The 17690-nt window shown below is 40.2% G+C and overlaps 1 protein-coding gene across 23 annotated transcripts in view; it reads left to right on the top strand.

Annotated features, from left to right (window-relative positions):
- Positions 1–17690, top strand: part of SMARCA2 (SWI/SNF related, matrix associated, actin dependent regulator of chromatin, subfamily a, member 2) — a 176926-nt gene extending 159236 nt beyond the window's left edge. For all 23 annotated transcript variants that reach the window (XM_005296768.5, XM_005296771.5, XM_005296765.5 and 20 more), the window contains 5 exons: positions 7456–7561; positions 8633–8734; positions 14215–14347; positions 15879–16021; positions 16794–17690. In XM_005296768.5, the coding sequence (XP_005296825.1) occupies positions 7456–7561; positions 8633–8734; positions 14215–14347; positions 15879–16021; positions 16794–16829 (520 nt within the window). In that variant the 3' untranslated portion in view covers positions 16830–17690. The remainder of the gene's footprint in view (positions 1–7455; positions 7562–8632; positions 8735–14214; positions 14348–15878; positions 16022–16793) is intronic.

Genomic DNA, 17690 nt, shown 5'->3' with positions numbered 1-17690 from the left:
GCTGTTTGGGATTTTTCAGCACTTTAAAAGGCTGTATTTCACTGTATGATGTAATCGTGTGGCTGTGGTGAACTACAGCATCTGATGCTAAAGCTACTAACTTTTTATAACTGTTTTGCAACAAGGAATCTGCCCCTCCCTCCCCATGTATTGTGTAAGTAATTAAGTGAAAAGGCTAGATTTTTAAACAAGAATATAACAAGTATGTCTGTCTGTAAAATGGCACACATCTGTTAGCTTGTGAAAACGCACACTTGTTTACACAAAATAAGTAATTTTGTACATATAACTGCAGGTTTTTGTTTGCTTTTTTTATCTGGTGTACATGCCATTTTGCAAGCAACTTGTTGCATCCTCTGAAAATTAGCCTACTGTGTAGTATATGTATATTTTACACACACGCGCGCACGCACCAGTATTAAGGCTTCCTGTGCAACTTTAATTGGGCCCCTTTTGCATATGCATTATAATAGTCTTTGATTATGTAATCATATACTATTTTTTTTCTTCCGCACCAGATGGATAATGCTCTATTAATGAGCTAGCTATTCAGTGTTTTGTTTTTACCTTCATTGTTTAATGTCTGGCCTTAGGCCTTATTTACTGCACTCTATTCAAACCCTGCTTTGAAGACAGAATTTTTAATTTCTTCATGAGCTTTTCTGTGCTGCTCATCACTGTAGTATCTTAGTGCTTCACAAACATAATGGATTTTCACAACACTTCTATGTGAAGAGTGGCATTATCCCATTTTACATATGGGGAACTTTGGCACAGATTAATTAAGGTCAAAAGTATGTACTAATTTGGGGTGCTCAGTTTGAGACTCTAGGACAAGGGTAGTCAGTAGGCGGACCGCAGGCCAAATCCGGACTGCCAGACGCTTTTGAATGAGCCCTAAAATCTTTTTATTTGCTATTTTATTATTATTATTTTCTCTGGAGTCTGGACCTTGACTATACCTTGACCAAGAAATTTGGACCTTAACAAAAAATAGACTCATAGACTTTAAGGTCAGAAGGGACCATTATGATCATCTAGTCTGACCTCCTGCAAAACACAGGCCACAGAATCTCACCCACCCACTCCTGTAACAAACCCCTAACCTATGCCTGAGTTACTGAAGTCCTCAAATCATGGTTTAAAAGACCTCATGGTGCAGAGAATCCTCCAGCAAGTGACCCGGGCCCCATGCTGCAGAGGAAGGCGAAAAATCTCCAGGGCCTCTGCCAATCTGCCCTGGAGGAAAATTCCTTCCCGACCCCAAATATGGCAATCAGGTAAACCCTGAACATGTGGGTAAGACTCACCAGCCAGCACCCAGGAAAGAATTCTCTGTAGTAACTCAGATCCCACCCCATCTAACATCCCATCACAGACCATTGGGTGTATTTACCTGCTAATAATCAAGATCAATTAATTGCCAAAATTAGGCTATCCCATTATACCATCCCCTCCATAAACTTATCAAGCTTAGTCTTGAAGCCAGATATGTCTTTTGCCCCCACTACTCCCCTTGGAAGGCTGTTCCAGAACATCACTCCTCTAATGGTTAGAAACCTTCGTCTAATTTCAAGTCTAAACTTCCTAATGTCCAGTTTATATCCATTTGTTCTTGTGTCCACGTTGGTACTAAGCTTAAATAATTCCTCTCCCTCCCTGATATCTGTCCCTCTGATATATTTATAAAGAGCAATCATATCTCCCCTCAGCCTTCTTTTGGTTAGGCTAAACAAGCCAAGCTCTTTGAGTCTCCTTTCATAAGACAGGTTTTTCCATTCCTCGGATCATCCTAGTAGCCCTTCTCTGTACCTGTTCCAGTTTGAATTCGTCCTTCTTAAACATAGGAGACCAGTACTGCACACAATATTCCAGATGAGGTCTCACCAGTGCCTTGTATAATGGTACTAACACCGCCTTATCTTTACTGGAAATACCTCGCTTGATGCACCCGAAGACGGCATTAGCTTTTTTAATGGCCATATCACATTGGCGGCTCATAGTCATCCTGTGATCAACCAATACTCCGAGGTCCTTCTCCTCCTCTGTTACTTCCAACTGATGTGTCCCCAATTTATAACCAGAATTCTTGTTATTAATCCCTAAATGCATGACCTTGCACTTTTCACTATTAAATTTCATCCTATTACTATTACTCCAGTTTACAAGGTCATCCAGATCTTCCTGTATGATATCCCAGTCCTTCTCTGTATTAGCAATACCTCCCAGCTTTGTGTCATCCGCAAACTTTATTAGCACATTCCCACTTTTTGTGCCAAGATCAGTAATAAAAAGATTAAATAAGATTGGTCCCAAAACCAATCCCCGAGGAACTCCACTAGTAACCTCCTTCCAGCCTGAAAGTTCCCTTTCAGTATGATCCATTGTAGTCTCCCCTTTAACCAGTTCCTTATCCACCTTTCAATTTTCATATTGATCCCCATCTTTTCCAATTTAGCTAATAATTCCCCATGTGGAACCGTATCAAATGCTTTACTGAAATCGAGGTAAATTAGATCCACTGCATTTCCTTTGTCTAAAAAATCTGTTACCTTCTCAAAGAAGGAGATCAGGTTGGTTTGACATGATCTACCTTTTGTAAAACCATGTTGTATTTTGTCCCAATTACCATTGACCTCAATGTCCTTAACTACTTTCTCCTTCAAAATTTTTTCCAAGACCTTGCATACTACAGATGTCAAACTAACAGGCCTATAGTTACTCGGATCACTTTTTTTCCCCTTTCTTAAAAATAGGAACTATCTTAGCAATTCTCCAGTCGTACGGTACAACCCCTGAGTTTACTGATTCATTAAAAATTCTTGCTAATGGGCTTGCAATTTCGTGTGCCAGTTCCTTTAATATTCTTGGATGAAGATTATCTGGGCCCCCCAATTTAGTCCCATTAAGCTGTTCAAGTTTGGCTTCTACCTCGGATGCGGTAATATCTACCTCCATATCCTCATTTGTCATCCTACCATTATCCCTAAGCTCTTCATTAGCCTCATTAAAGACTGAGGCAAAGTATTTGTTTAGATATTGGGCCATGCCTAGATTATCCTTAAACTCCACTCCATCCTCCGTGTTTAGCAGTCCCACTTCTTCTTTCTTTGTTTTCTTCTTATTTATATGGCTATAGAACCTTTTACTATTGGTTTTAATTCCCTTTGCAAGGTCCAACTCTACATGGCTTTTGGCCTTTCTCACTTTATCCCTACATGTTCTAACCTCAATAAGGTAGCTTTCCTTGCTAATCCCTCCCATCTTCCACTCCTTGTAGGCTTTCTGCTTTTTCTTAATCACCTCTCTGAGATGCTTGCTCATCCAGCTTGGTCTACAACTCCTGCCTATGAATTTTTTCCCCTTTCTTGGGATGCAGGCTTCTGATAGTTTCTGCAACTTTGACTTGAAGTAATTCCAGGCCTCCTTGGCCTTTAGATCCACAAGTTCTTCAGTCCAATCCACTTCCCTAACTAATTTCCTTAATTCTTTAAAGTTAGCCCTTTTAAAATCAAAAACCCTAGTCCCAGATCTATTTTTGTTTATCCTTCCATCTAGTTTGAACTGAATTAGCTCATGATCACTCGAACCAAGGTTGTCCCCTACAGCCATTTCTTCTATGAGGTCCTCACTACTCACCAAAACGTTCTTCAACTACTTGGTGAAGGAATCCATCAGCTATTGCATCCAGGAAAATCTGAGCCCTATTATATTATTACTAGCACTTGTCCTCCAGTCTATATCTGGGAAGTTAGTCTCCCATGATCACACAATTCCCATTAGTGTTTACTTCATTAAAAAGGTTAAAGAGGTCACCATCCATATGCAAATCGGATCCCGGTGGTCTGTAGCACACCCCAAGCAGTATCTCAGGGGAGGCTCTAGTAGCTTTCTTCCCCAATGCGATTTTTGCCCAGACAGACGCTGTCTTATCCATTCCATCACTTCTTATTTCTTTACAGTCTACCTCATCATTGATATACAATGCTACTCCACCACCTTTGCCTTTATTTCTGTCTTTCCTGAACAGCACATAGCCTTCAATACCTGTACTCCAGTCATGACTATAATAATTGACTATCCCTGCACTAGGTCATGATTTTTCATGATTTAGCATTTTATATGTTCAAAGCACAAGTCCTATTAATTTCATTTGCAGCTCTGAGTGCTTAGCACTTTTGTAAATTAGACACCAGGATTTTAAGTCAAGCACTCAAAAAAGGAGGAATACACTTTTTGTGGCCACTTGTAAAGATTTCTTAGTTTTTTTGTGTGTAATCTCCTAGGTGTATAAAAACAAACTGGAAACAATATAAATTCTATCATGTGATATTATAATGACACCTCTGTGGGTCATCACCAGGGTTGGAACCTTTAGGTCCTCCACATAGACCTGTACCACTTGAGCTTAATGGAGTAACTGATAACAATAGTAGTTTGTCATTCTCTATATGGACCAGCTCCAGAGGGAATGAGTCACTTTTACGGTGGAGTTCACAAATACTTGCTCACAGCAGATGACTGGTGAGACTCATGAATTTTGGGTTCCGTTCTAGGCTCTGGAGGGGAGTGTGCTCTAGGGGGCACAGACACTTCTGCCCATTCTCCCTCAATCTCTGACCCCTTTTGCCCTGTCTTGTCCAACCTGTCTGTCTCCTTGCCCAGCCAGTATCAGTTCCTTCTCCAAGCACCTTGTCCAATCTCTTTCTCCTTCCCCAAGCTGGCTCCCAATCTCCCTCCCTGCGCTCCTCATCAAATCTGTCTCTCCCATTCCCCCTCCCTCTTCCTGGCTCCTTGTCCCAGTCTCTTTGCCTAGCCATTTCCAATCTCTCCCCTCCTTCCAGCTCCTTGTCCAATGTCAGTGTGTCATCCTCCCAGTCATCTAGTTCCCAGGCCCAGCCTGCCTTCCATGCCAACTCCAATCTCCTTGCCCAGCTAGTGTCAGTTTCCCCACATCCCAAACTCCCAGTTGCAGTTTCCATTCCCCCACTAATCCACTTCCCAGTCTCTCTAGACTCCTTGTCCCAATCTACTCCTTTCTTTCCCCTCTGGTCCAGCTTTTGTCCCCTCTGCATTTGAATCAGACAGCTGGCTCCTCTGTGCTGCCTGGGTGCCTGCAGGAAGGCCATTGAGAGAACAGAAGGGACAGCCTCCCTGCTCTCAGTTCCAGCACCCAGCCTGGAGCAGCCATTACAGGGAATGTCCTTCTGCCCCCCCCCCCCCCCATACTGCTGGGCTGGAGCATGTTCCATCACTCTCTGGGGATGGTGCATGCATTATCTGGTCAGTACTAGGAGCTGTGAGAGGCTCAAGTATGCTCAGTGAGGACAGACTCTTTAGAGATTTTAGCTGGTAAGCTCCAGCAAGTGTCTGAGTAGGTACAAACTATACTTTTTTTTCCCCAAAAAAGTTTATAACTTGGCCAAATTGGGGTGGATATTTATGGGGGACAGCAAAGGTACCTCTGACACAAAGGCCACCTCCTGCCAAATTTCGAAGAGAAGCATTTCAAATAAAAGATTGCCAGAAATTTTAACATGGGCAAAAACAACATATCTTTCCTATCCTCAATCTCAAACAGTTGAACCATTTAGGCTGAAATCTCTTTAACACCCGCCTCTTCCCCTCCCTCCCCCCCGCCCCCCAAAATAAAAATAAATCAGCCTGATACCTGGTGTGGAAAATTTTGGCCCAAATGGTTAACGTTTCACAAAATTATAAGTAACTGAAAATAGCGTTGGGAGCTGTCAGGCAACCTTAATAATAGGCAGCGCTACTAGTGCTGCCTATAATATGCACATACAGACACATGGGTTTTTATCATGGAAGCCTGTCTGATGCCCTCTATGGGATCCTTACCAGGGTCTTATACATGTATATAAATAATTGTAAATTAATTGTATTACATCATATTATTTCATGAGAATGTAGTAAGGCATCAATCAAGTTTTTCTTACAATCTCTCTAACTTTGTCTCCAAAAAATCCCTACACGTAAACCTAAAAGGTATCTTTTTGTTGCTGGGTGCGTTTTTACCACCTTTGACCTCATCAAAGAAGTCAACTTTCATTGGATGGATCTGTGGGTGGCTGCAACTCGTAGAGGATTTGTACTCATAACCCTTATAAATGTATGCAATTCTTCCTCCCATCCTGAGTATCACAGTGAGACTAGTACCCTTTAGCATGCAACTGCTAAATACAGTTCAGTGTTATTCTCCCAAAGTCAAAACAGGATTTTGGAATAGAATTATCTGTCTGTCCATTTTAAGATTTTCTGTAGTGCCTGTCATTGTAGTATCTAAGTGTTTCTGAGGTAAATTAGGTCTGCTTGGTAAAGTTCCTAGTAGACTTGGTGGAGTCTTGGTCTCTTTTCTCTTCCATGATATAAGAAGCTGTGCTTGGAATATCTCTTATTTTTTTCTCACTATCAAATTCAGCATATAAAAGGGGAGGGGTGTCCGAGTGCAACGACACAAGAGTAGTAGGTGTGAGGAAAGCAAACTGTGATTAAGAAATCTGGGACCATGTGGTAAAAGTAAGCAGAGGTGAGAAACTGTTTACTCCTCATCATTCCCTTAGAACATGAGGTCCCTAGCCAATGGATTCTATCCTCTAACCCCCAAGAACACAGATATCTAGTTGTTCATATATCTGTATTGGTTACAGGGCATCAAAGGAGGACAGTGCCCCGCTATCTCTCTTCCCCCACCCCCCCAGCTATCCTCCTCCCCGGGTCACTTCCCCCAGGTCCATGACAGAATGACTTGCAGTGGACTTGTTTGACGGATATAGCTTCAGGTTTAGCAGAAGACTGTCCTATGGAGACTAGCTGCTCCACTCTGACCTCACTATCAAATAACTACAGAAGCGCTAATAGATAGTAGTGATGACTTGCAGCTTTGCTGCTCAAGTTTCTGGCTTTCTGGAAAATAGGAGAGAGGGTGGGTGGGAGGGTGGGAGATAGTGTTGATTTGCGTGGGTGGCGAATGAAGGATGTGTGCTATGGCGAAAGGCTACATGTGTTTAGGATATTTTATGTTGCATGAGTGAGGTAGTTGAGCCAAGTAACCATCTGTGCAATCTCCCTTGTACAGCAAATTAAATTGTTTAATTAGCTGTAGAGTAAGAGTGTTGATTGGTTGAGCTACTTCTAATATCACAATGGGCAGGGACTCTTGTAATTGTAAAGTCACAATGGCTGAGAACATAAAAATTGGACAGTAACAAATCACGAATCCGTGATGATTGAACTTGGTGATTATTCTGAATAGAACTGATCCTTGATCCTTTGAAAGAAAAGTGTGCTGGTGATTATTCTGAACAGAACTGATCCTTGATCCTTTGAAAGAAAAGTGTGCTTATTTTTTATGGTTGGTGATCACTATTGTGTACATTTTCTTTCACTGCAAAGCTACAGTAATTGTCTGCACTGTGTCTTTGTTTTTCTCAACAGTTCAGGACGGCAGCTAAGTGAAGTCTTCATTCAGCTCCCATCTAGGAAAGAATTACCAGAATATTATGAGTTAATTAGGAAACCAGTGGACTTCAAAAAAATAAAGGTAGGCATCTTAATTGGGAGTGGGCATTTCTTCATACCTTTTCTTTCTGGACGTAGAAATATTGGGGCTGTCCAATTGTGATCTTTTTGGACATTACAAATTGGCATATGTTCTGATGCCTAGATTTTAAACACAGAATTGCCATCTAATACAGTGGCCAAAACCTTGTGGCCAAAGGTTGCTCTGCAGCACCCTTCCTCAATTTCCTCCCTCTTCCTTGGGCACCAAAGATCCACCTCACCCTTGTTTCGGGGCCAATTGAGGTGCCTGTGTTCTCCACTGTACATGATGCACCAGGACTTCTCCTCAGATGAACAAGCACTCATTGAGCCCGATTTCCTATATGTAGGTTTATTTGTCCAAACAGAAGCATATTACAGACAAAAACAATTCCTCGGCTCACCCTTTGTCCTAGGGTTTCACAGTCTCTCCTCTCAGGGTTCTCTGATAATCCCACTTCTTGTAGCTTCGCAGTCTCAGCCAGCATCCCTTCTCATTCAGCCATCTCTGTTCCTCTTCTGGAACTGGCAACCTTCCGGAATATCATCCTTCTAAATCTGAATCAACTTCTGGAGTAGCCAGGCTACATCCAGATACTGTTTGGTATGTGGGGAGATAGTGTATGCAATCCATTGAACCTCTGTGGCCCGGAGGATCCATGTTGTATCCATATGCTGTATCCATGCCCTTGGCACTTCCACAAATTCCCTCCCCGTTTCCCATCTCCCTAGTGAGCTGAAGATACCTGGTATTAATCTCTTTTCTTACACATAGCAGTGCAGAGTCTCTGCTGCTTTTGTCCCTTCAGCCCCACGCAGCAGTTGAATAACTTTACTTTGCTTTTGGACCTTACACGACTTAGAACTGTGCCCTGTTTTAGACATTTCTTTCTAAATAAATAAGTAAATAAAATCAGGTAATATCTGTCATTCCACATAGTTATGACATTTCTAGTAGGGATTTCTAATATTAATGCATTCATATTTGTATTCAAGATTACAACACAGTGTTAACCAATTGTCCTGTCTTTTGTTTGTCTCTTTTTCTTCCCCTTTTTAAAAAACACAATAGGAAAGAATTCGTAACCATAAGTACCGTAGCCTTGGTGACTTGGAGAAAGATGTCATGTTGCTGTGTCACAATGCTCAGACATTCAACTTGGAGGGATCGCAGGTCTGATTGAAACCACATATGCATTTGTGTTAAAATTAAGCATACATGTATTTTTCATTTATTTTCCATTGTCTTTAGTGCTTTATCATGGAATTTCTATTGTTGCTCAGTGATAACTCTGTGTATAAGACCTCGGTTAAAATTCTGTTTGAATTGTGATAGGCACAGAGGCCCAAATGCTCTTCTGCATATAGTATGCACTGGACACAACTGGAGGAAAAGGGCCACAAAGGAGTTGGTTGTAGCTCCCTGATTCTGGGGACAGTTCTGTGCTGTCCCTGGCATCGTTTAGAACAGTCACGGGCCTGTTCTAATCTACACTAAATGGCTGTGTCCCTAAGGATCCTTTTATCACCTTGGGATTACCAGAGTGCAGCGAGGATGCAGAGGAATGGTGCAGCAGCAGATTCATTCCAGCTGGCACTACATCCCCACCCCTCCAATAGAAGAATCTTCTGCTGAGGAAAACCAGTTTATGGCCACCTAGTGCCATTGGAGTTATGTGCTTTGTGGGCTCTGTACATTGCAGTAAATTTGTGCGGTGTAGATATTCCTTTACTGGTATTGCTGGTTGATGAAGGACATCCATTTTGAAAGATTGTATTAATGAATTCCCCCTGAATTGCTAAAGTCCAGAGAACACATCACTTATGTCAATTCTATAGGTCTCTCATCTCAGGCAGGTGTAGGATGCAGGATTTGGCTGGGTATGGATTTATAGGTCTGTGTTCTGCCATATGAATGCAAGACGTAAAGGTAAATGGTGATCCTAGTAGAAAGAATACAGAAAGTCTGGGTGACAGATGAGAAGACTGAAATACTCCATTAATTCGATGTGAGATACATTTATAAAACAATAAGGGCCAAATCTTCTAGGGGATAAGGCTTCCTAGACTAGTCAGGAGGGCATTAAACAAACAACAAAGGGGAAGGGCAAAAGGGGGGAACAAATGAGCACTAATTTAGAACAAAATCAAGATCTTGAGAAGAGAATTAATCCAGACACCAAGAGACATGAAGAGAAGAAAAATTTTAATTGCCTATACACCGACTGTAGGGCCCTGGGTAAGAGACAAGAGGAATTAGAATTACTCATTTGTGAGCATAAATTTGACCTAGTTGGTATTATTGAAACTAGTAGCAAGAGTTGCATGACTGAAATGTAATCACTGACTATTTCCTATTTAGTTTCAAATGGGCAGAAAAAGAGACAGAAAGGCATTCTGTCAAAATAGCATTACCTGTTTCCAAGTCACTGACAGCTCAGAAGCAAATTATCTTGCATGCTTATGAATCAGTGTACTAATAGATAAGGCACAATATGGGGTACAAGTTGGTGTCTGCTACTGGCCACCAATTCACACTGGCTCCTTAAACATCTGTCTATAACAGTGGTGGGCAACCTGTGGCCCATTCGGGTAATATGCTGGTGGGCTGCCAGACAATTTGTTTACATTTGCATGGCCGCCCGTAGCTCCCAGTGGCCGCGGTTCGCCATTCTTGGCCAATGGGAGCTGCGGGAAGCGGTGCAAACGGTCTCGTAGCCTGCCAGTGGATTATCCTGATGGGCCGCAGGTTGCCCACCACTGATCTATAGTGTGTAGGGGGGAAGGTGCATTGTTACGGGGGATTACAAAGTGAGGGTCTAATGCTGGATGTCTTGTGTTGTCAGCACTAAAATGTCCTTGGAATTTCTGAAAATTATGACATTTTCCTAACTCAGAAGTTTTGCATACGATACTGGGAAATTCTGTCTTAGACTTATTCTTGACAGATTAATAGGAATTGATCTCAGATCTAAACATTAGTGGTGCTTAGATGCTAGTGATCATGACTTGATTACATTTGTTTTGTGTAAACAGAATAAAGTCCAAACCAATAATATATGTAAATGTAAAAGGCCAGTTTCACAAAGCTAACAACAGATTTAAGCCAAATTGTCTGGGAGGAAGAATCTAAATAGAAAAGTGTGAAAATTGGGAACTGTTCAGGAATATTTTACTAGAGGCCCAAAAAGCCATAATTAAGAAAGAAAGCTACTCTGTTAAAAAGTCATCCTGGCTTAGAGGAAAAGTTAAAGCAGCTATACATTTATATATATTTGTTGTTTATATATAACAACAAATGGAAAAAAAGACACAAGGAAGACTCAGTGACTAGCATAGTTAAAGACAATAAGGAGGAGTTTAAGTATATTGGGACTGAACAAAATCCTAACAATGGTATTGGTCCATTAGTAGATTGAAATGGTAGAAATGTCCATGGTAAATAATGCAGAAAAAGAGAAAAGGTGCTCAATAAGTATTTCTGTTCTGTGTTTGGGCAAAAAGTAGGATGTATTCATGTCATCATGATGATGATGATTAAATACTCCCCATTTCAACAACAACTCAGGAGAATGTTAAACAGCAGCTACTAAAGTTAAATATTTTTAAATCACCAGGTCCATATAATTGACATACAAGTGTTTTAAAAGAGCTGGAAAAGGAGCTCCCTGGACTGTTAATGTTGACTTTCAATAAATCTTGGAAAATTTTGGAAGTTCTAGAGGACCAAAAGAAAATTATTATACCAGTATTTTAAAAGGGTAAATGGGGTGACCAGTGTAATTAAAGGCCTGTCAGCCTAACATCAATTGTGGGCAAAATAATGAAACTGCTGATACAGGACTCAACTAATAAAAGAATTAAAGAAATATAATATAATAAATGCAAATCAATATGGGTTTATGGAAAATAGATCTGGTCAAACTAACCTGATATATTTTTGATGAGATTCCAAGTTTGGCTGATAAGATGAATAGTATTAATGAAATACACTTAGGGCACGTCTTCACTAGTAACGTTAAAGCACATGGCTTGTGTAGTCGCGGCATGGTACTGGGAGAGAGCTCTCCCAGTGCTGTAAAAAAACCACCTCCACGAGGGGAATAGCTACCAGTGCAGCGCTAGTGCACTGTCTACATTGGCACTTCATAGTGCTGACACTTGCAGCGCTCAGGGAGGTGTTTTTTTCACACCCCTGAGCAAGAAAGTTGCTGTGCTGTAAAGTGCCAGTGTAGACAAGCCCTTAGACTTCTCTTAGGCATTTGACTTGGTACTGTCTAACCTAGCACACTTTAAATGGATTAAAAATTGGCTACCTGACGGGTTTCAAAATGTAATTGTAAATGGGGAATCACCACTGAGCAGATATGTTTCTAGTGGGGGTCCCGCAGGGATCAGTTCTTGGCCCGACGATAGTTAATATTTTTATCTGTGACGTAGAAGAAAACACAAAAGCATCACTGACAAAATTTGCAGATGGGCCAAAGTTTAGGGGCATGGTAAATAATGAAGAGGGTAGGCCACTGATACAGAGCAATCTAGTCACTTGGTAAAGGGGGCATAAGCAAACAATATAGATTTCCATACAGCCAAATGTAAAGTGTTAAATCTAGAAACAAATAATGCAGGCCATACTTACAGGTTGGGGGGACTCTATCCTGGGAAGCAGTAACTAAAACATATTTGACGGTCATGGAAATCAGCTGAACATGAGCTCCCACTGCAACACTGTGGCTAAGAGGACTAATGAGATCCTTAGATGTGTTAACGGGAATATTGAGAAGGGGTAGAAAGGTTATGTAATTTCTGTATTTAGCACTGGTGCGGCCACTGCTGGAATTCTGTGTCCAGGTCTGGTGTCCACAGTTCAAGAAAGATGTTGATAAATTGGAGAGGGTGCAGAAAAGGGCCACAAAAATGATTGAAGTATTGGAAAACATACCTTCTAATGATAGACCCAAGGAGCTCAGCCAAGAGCTGGGCAAAGGGTGATTGATCAGCCTGTAACCACCTACATGGGGAATAGAAATTTGATAATAGAAGGCTCTTCAGTCTAGGGGACACAGGTCTAAACTAAATCAAATGGCTGGATGTTGAAGCTAGATATATTCAAACTCGAAATAGGTCACACATTTTGAACAGCGAGGACAACTGTTGGAACAACTTACCAAGGGTTGTGGTGGATGCTACATCACTGGAAATATTTAAATTGGATCTTTTGCTAAAGATACATTCTAGTTCCAACACAAATTAATTCAGGGAAGTCCTATGACCTGTGTTATCCAAGAGAGCAGACTGGATAATCACATTGGTCCTTTCTGGCTTTATAATCAGTTAATCTGGTTCCTCTCTCCCTGGGAGTTTTGCCATTGACTTTAGGGGATTTAGAATTTGGCCCAAAGGTAGTAATTTGTTTTGAAGCAAGGTTCATTTTATCTTTCCATGTAACAGATTATGATCCAGGTTATCCTTACCACTTGGCATCAGAACCATTTTGAAGCATCAGAGAAGACTTATGTAGCTTTGGTGATCTTTTGTGTAGTGATGCAGTTCATACACAATAGGGGTTGTGATGGCTGCCAAAGTCTGCTTTGTCTTGCTCACAAATTGCCCCTGTCCCATACAGAGGGACTTGTTAAATAATACCGTGGTGCTAAGGCTCTCAATCATTATGATTAATAAACCCAATACACCCCCATGATACCTGTTTGTATATATAATCTTATAGTAATTGGTTTTAAGTTTAGTCGGGATGAATGTGTTTGTGATTCTAAAGTACCTTTGAGCTATCTGAATAATCCAAGCTAGTGTAGAAATACACATTCAGTTGTCTAATACATCACTCCTAAGTTCTGTGTAGCAGCATGGACGAGTTCATTTGCAAAGATGATTATGAAGTTTCAGTGCTTCTTTTGCAAGCCATTTAGATTGATATTGCTGTTGTGTTACTCTGATAAATATATTACAAGTAAGACGCACTCCTCTCTTTCATAGATGCTCTTTAGACAAGGTTAAGATGAAAGCTGATGGACCAAAGATACTTAGCAGCCTCAGAAATGTTAATAAAGAAGCCTTTTAAAAATGAGCATTGATGTTTGTTTTAGTCTTTTTGTATCCAATAGGAAGGAGTAAACTGCTTAGCACAGATTCTTTCTATTAGTCAGCTTGGACTTCTTAACCATTAAAGATAATTAGTATCAGGATGGTACATCTGGCACCATTAAATATATTGTTAGACTATAATCGGGGTCATAGTTAGGGAGCTTGTATCTGAAGACTCATTCTGAATGCTTCCCGAAATAGTTGTGATCTAACGGAAAATATTCTATAGTTACAGTAGTAAGGACAATATACAATAAAAAGAAAAATGAATGCGTGCTAGGATGGACTTTTTCCCCTCTAATTGGACATTTAAAAGTTAATACATTGAGGGACTTATATTTTGTGATGCACTGACAGCAGGCTTCTTCATTTGGATCATGAAAAATTCAACGTTGGCATTTCTTGTAAAATTCATGCAACAAGCTTTGTTACTTGTTATGAAAAAAAGGGCCACCCTCTCTGTGGGTTTGCATAGAAAATAATGTTCCATGCTGTGAATTTTTGATGAAGCTTGGCTTTCAGTTCTGACATAGGTTTGCTTTCATGTTGCAGATTTATGAGGATTCTATTGTTCTCCAGTCAGTCTTCAAGAGTGCCCGACAGAAGATTGCCAAAGAGGATGAGAGCGAGGATGAAAGCAACGACGATGAGGAAGATGATGAGGAAGATGAGTCAGAGTCAGAATGTAAGTCACCTGTTCAAATCTGAGAGAGGGAAGCAGGTTTCACTTGGTACTCAGTCTTTCCAGTTTGTATGTGGAAACTGGTTACAGACTTTCATTCTTCCATTGGCCATTTTAATGCAAGCAGTTTGTTACCAAATTTGCTGTATTGGTTCTCTCAACCCTGACTTTGTTGGCTGGCTGCTCTGTTCTGGCCACATCTCTTAGAACTGTGCCAAAGACTTCAAGAATCTCTAGGCCAAAAAAAAAAAAAATAAAACCAACCAACCCAAAACCCACAAAAATTATAGAAATGTTCCTTTTTCCTACCTGCCCATAGGGGACTTACCCATCCAGTGAACCAGCTTGCCACTGACTGACCACCTTGTAGTATTCTTTGTGTGCTCTTCTTTCTCTGTTTAGTTGGTTGTAAACATATGCTCCTTGCCCGAACTTCTTTTGGAAGACCAAGCAGAGTTGAAACTCTCCGCAGAAATACTTTTGGATGACTTCCAAAATTATTAGCAAACTGCCAGCTTCTGGTGTGGACCATTGTAATGGCATGTCCCCGTGGCTACTGCTTGCATACAAACCTCTTCTTCTCACATGTTCTAATCACAGCTCTGCTAATCATATAGGACTCTTATTACTTAGAACACATTGCCTTTAGCAACAACCAGTTATTTTACAGTACATAAGGAGATGATTCCACCATTTGGAAATGAGCTTATCTTTTGGAGTCAGACCCTAGTGCTCTATTCAGAAAGCTACCTACCTGAAGATGGTCAATTACCCTATCTGGTATTTGTGTGATTTAAAGCAGCACTACCTGGCTCTAACTAAAAGCAGATACTTTCTGTCCACAGAGAAAAATGATTTTGAAAATAAAATTTATTCTGTTGCACAGGAGTTCTCAGAGAGTAATCCCAGAACCAAATGCAACCTGCAGCCACCCCACTCACTTTAATTGCATAGCGAGGATGAAGCTAATCAGCTCAAGGAAACGACATTTTTTATTTAACTATCAGAGAAAATACAAGTACAAGCAAATATCTCTACTTCAGATATTCCAAAGGCATGATAAAGAACACAGAGGGGAAGGGATCTTTTCAGGCTGTTACAGGAGGAGAATGTTCATGAACAGAGAGATTGTGTTAAGAAGCTGTATTGTGGTCCTAGACAGCTAATTTCTGTATTGAATGAGAAAAGGGAGAGAGAAGAAAATACAGTAGAACCTCAGAGATACCAACGCCTTGGGAATGGAGGTTGTTCGTAACTCTGAACAAAACGTTCTTTCAAAAGTTTACTTCTGAACATTGACTAAATACAGCTTTGAAAATTTACTATGCAGAAGAAAATGGTGCTTTTAACCATCTTAATTTGAATGAAAAAGTACCGAAACAGTTTCTTTATTTTTGTCAAATGTCTTCTTTTTTTTCAAAAAACTTCATCGGATTGTGTACGTTCAATTCCAAATGAGGTTCATAACTCCGGTGTTCGTAACTCTGAGGTTATACTGTAATGACAGCGGTTACATTCATGTCAATTTTTGCAGCAAAATCTGTGAAAGTGAAAATCAAGCTGAATAAGAAGGATGAGAAAAGCCGGGACAAAGGGAAAGGCAAGAAACGACAGAGCCGGGTAAAAGCCAAGCCTGTCGTGAGCGATGATGACAGTGATGAGGATCAGGATGAAAATGTAAGTTTTTTTAGTCACTAAGGCAGTGGAAATAGTTGCAGCTATTGCCCTTCTCCCCCATTCTACCCATAATCACAACTTTTGATTCTTTGTGTATAGAAATATTAAGCAAACTTGTGCATCAGAGTGTGCTTGAGAGAGAGAGATTGGGCCACCTGAATTCTAAAAAGGCTTAAAAGAAATCCACAAAGAACTTGCACTAAAACCTCTGAAGTGAGAAAAAGAACTTTGCTGTGAATCTTGCAAAGGAGTCCTTTACAACTTTTCTTTTAACCAGCTTTTGGAAATAGGAGTTAGTGCTAAATAATGAAGGCACAGAAGTGTCTGAACACAGGTTATTTTGGAGCTTGTTTTTCAGATGTTCAGGCTTTCCTTTGCACTTCTAAAATTCAAAAATGAGGCACACAAGATTTTCTCACTTTCACCCTTACCCCCAAAATGCTAAGTATTATGAATTTACCATAGATGTTTCTATTCATGCCAACACACTAGGGCAAAATTTGCTGAATATTTTTAACGAGTTTGCTGGGCAGACAGAAAGGAACTAATGTTTCTTGACACTGAGCTTTCTCCAGCTCTTCCCTTCTCTGAAGAGACTCACAGCAATGAGCATGAAATGTCATGGAGCAGAAATATAAACACTGTGGCGCCTTTCCTAAGGCAATCCTGATTTGTCAATTTAACTATTGTTTTTCTTCTTCCTATTGTATTACAATCCATAGAATCGCTGGCAAAGAATCTCTGACCTTTTCGTTTTGTCTCTTACTTCCAGGACCAGTCAGAAGCAAGTGGAAGTGACGATGAGTGATCCATAGGGTTTAATCTCTTCTCTCCTTCCCTTCTGTCATTTTATACCCAGTGAATTCATTTTGTCAGATAGACATTGGGTTGTTTCTGTAGTCTCATCTTCTATAAACTAGCTTTAGGGTAGTGCCAGACAAACATATGGATATCATGGTGTAAAAAAGGAAAAAAAATTGTAACATATTGTGACCAAATGGGCCTCAAAAGATTTTAAAAAAAGAAAAGCTTTTGATGGAAAAATGTGGGTTGATAGTATATTTCTATGGGTTTGGATTTAGCTTGGTAATGGTTTGATTGTGCCTGGTTTTATCATTTGATGAGATGCTTTTGAATGGCATCTGAAAGACGAAAAAATATGTCTTCTGTAGCATTGATAACCAGGAGAAGCCATGAAAAGCTGCTGGTTATTTTATTTTTCATCAGGCAGTTTTCAAGGTTTTTATTTGTTCTGTGTGTTTTGGGGTTTTTTTGGGTTTTTTTACACTGTGGTACATATATGCAACATTGTTTAAAAGCTTATAAATGTACAATAGTTAGCCTCCACCCCACCCTGTCCATATACATTTTTTTCACTTTATGCTCTATCTCCAGAAAAAAATGCTTTTCAAATTCTATAAAATTTATGTCTACTGTAAACTTTGCTTTTCTCTCTCTTGATTTTAAAAAAAGTTGGGTTGAAAAATGCTATTGAATATTGCAATCTATATAGTGTAATGGATGGCTTCTTTCATCAAACTGACCTTTTATGTTACCAATGTGGATTATCACCTTTTCCCTAAAGTGTACTTAATCTTTGCTTTCTTTGCACAATGTCTTTGGTTGCAAGTCATAAGCCTGAGGCAAATAAAATTCCAGTAATTTTGAA

The sequence above is a fragment of the Chrysemys picta genome, chromosome 6 (assembly GCF_011386835.1).
Source record: "Chrysemys picta bellii isolate R12L10 chromosome 6, ASM1138683v2, whole genome shotgun sequence".
In the NCBI taxonomy this organism is placed as follows: Eukaryota; Metazoa; Chordata; order Testudines; family Emydidae; genus Chrysemys; species Chrysemys picta.
Note: the sequence above shows the minus strand (reverse complement) of the source record. Positions and strands in the feature narration are given on the sequence as shown.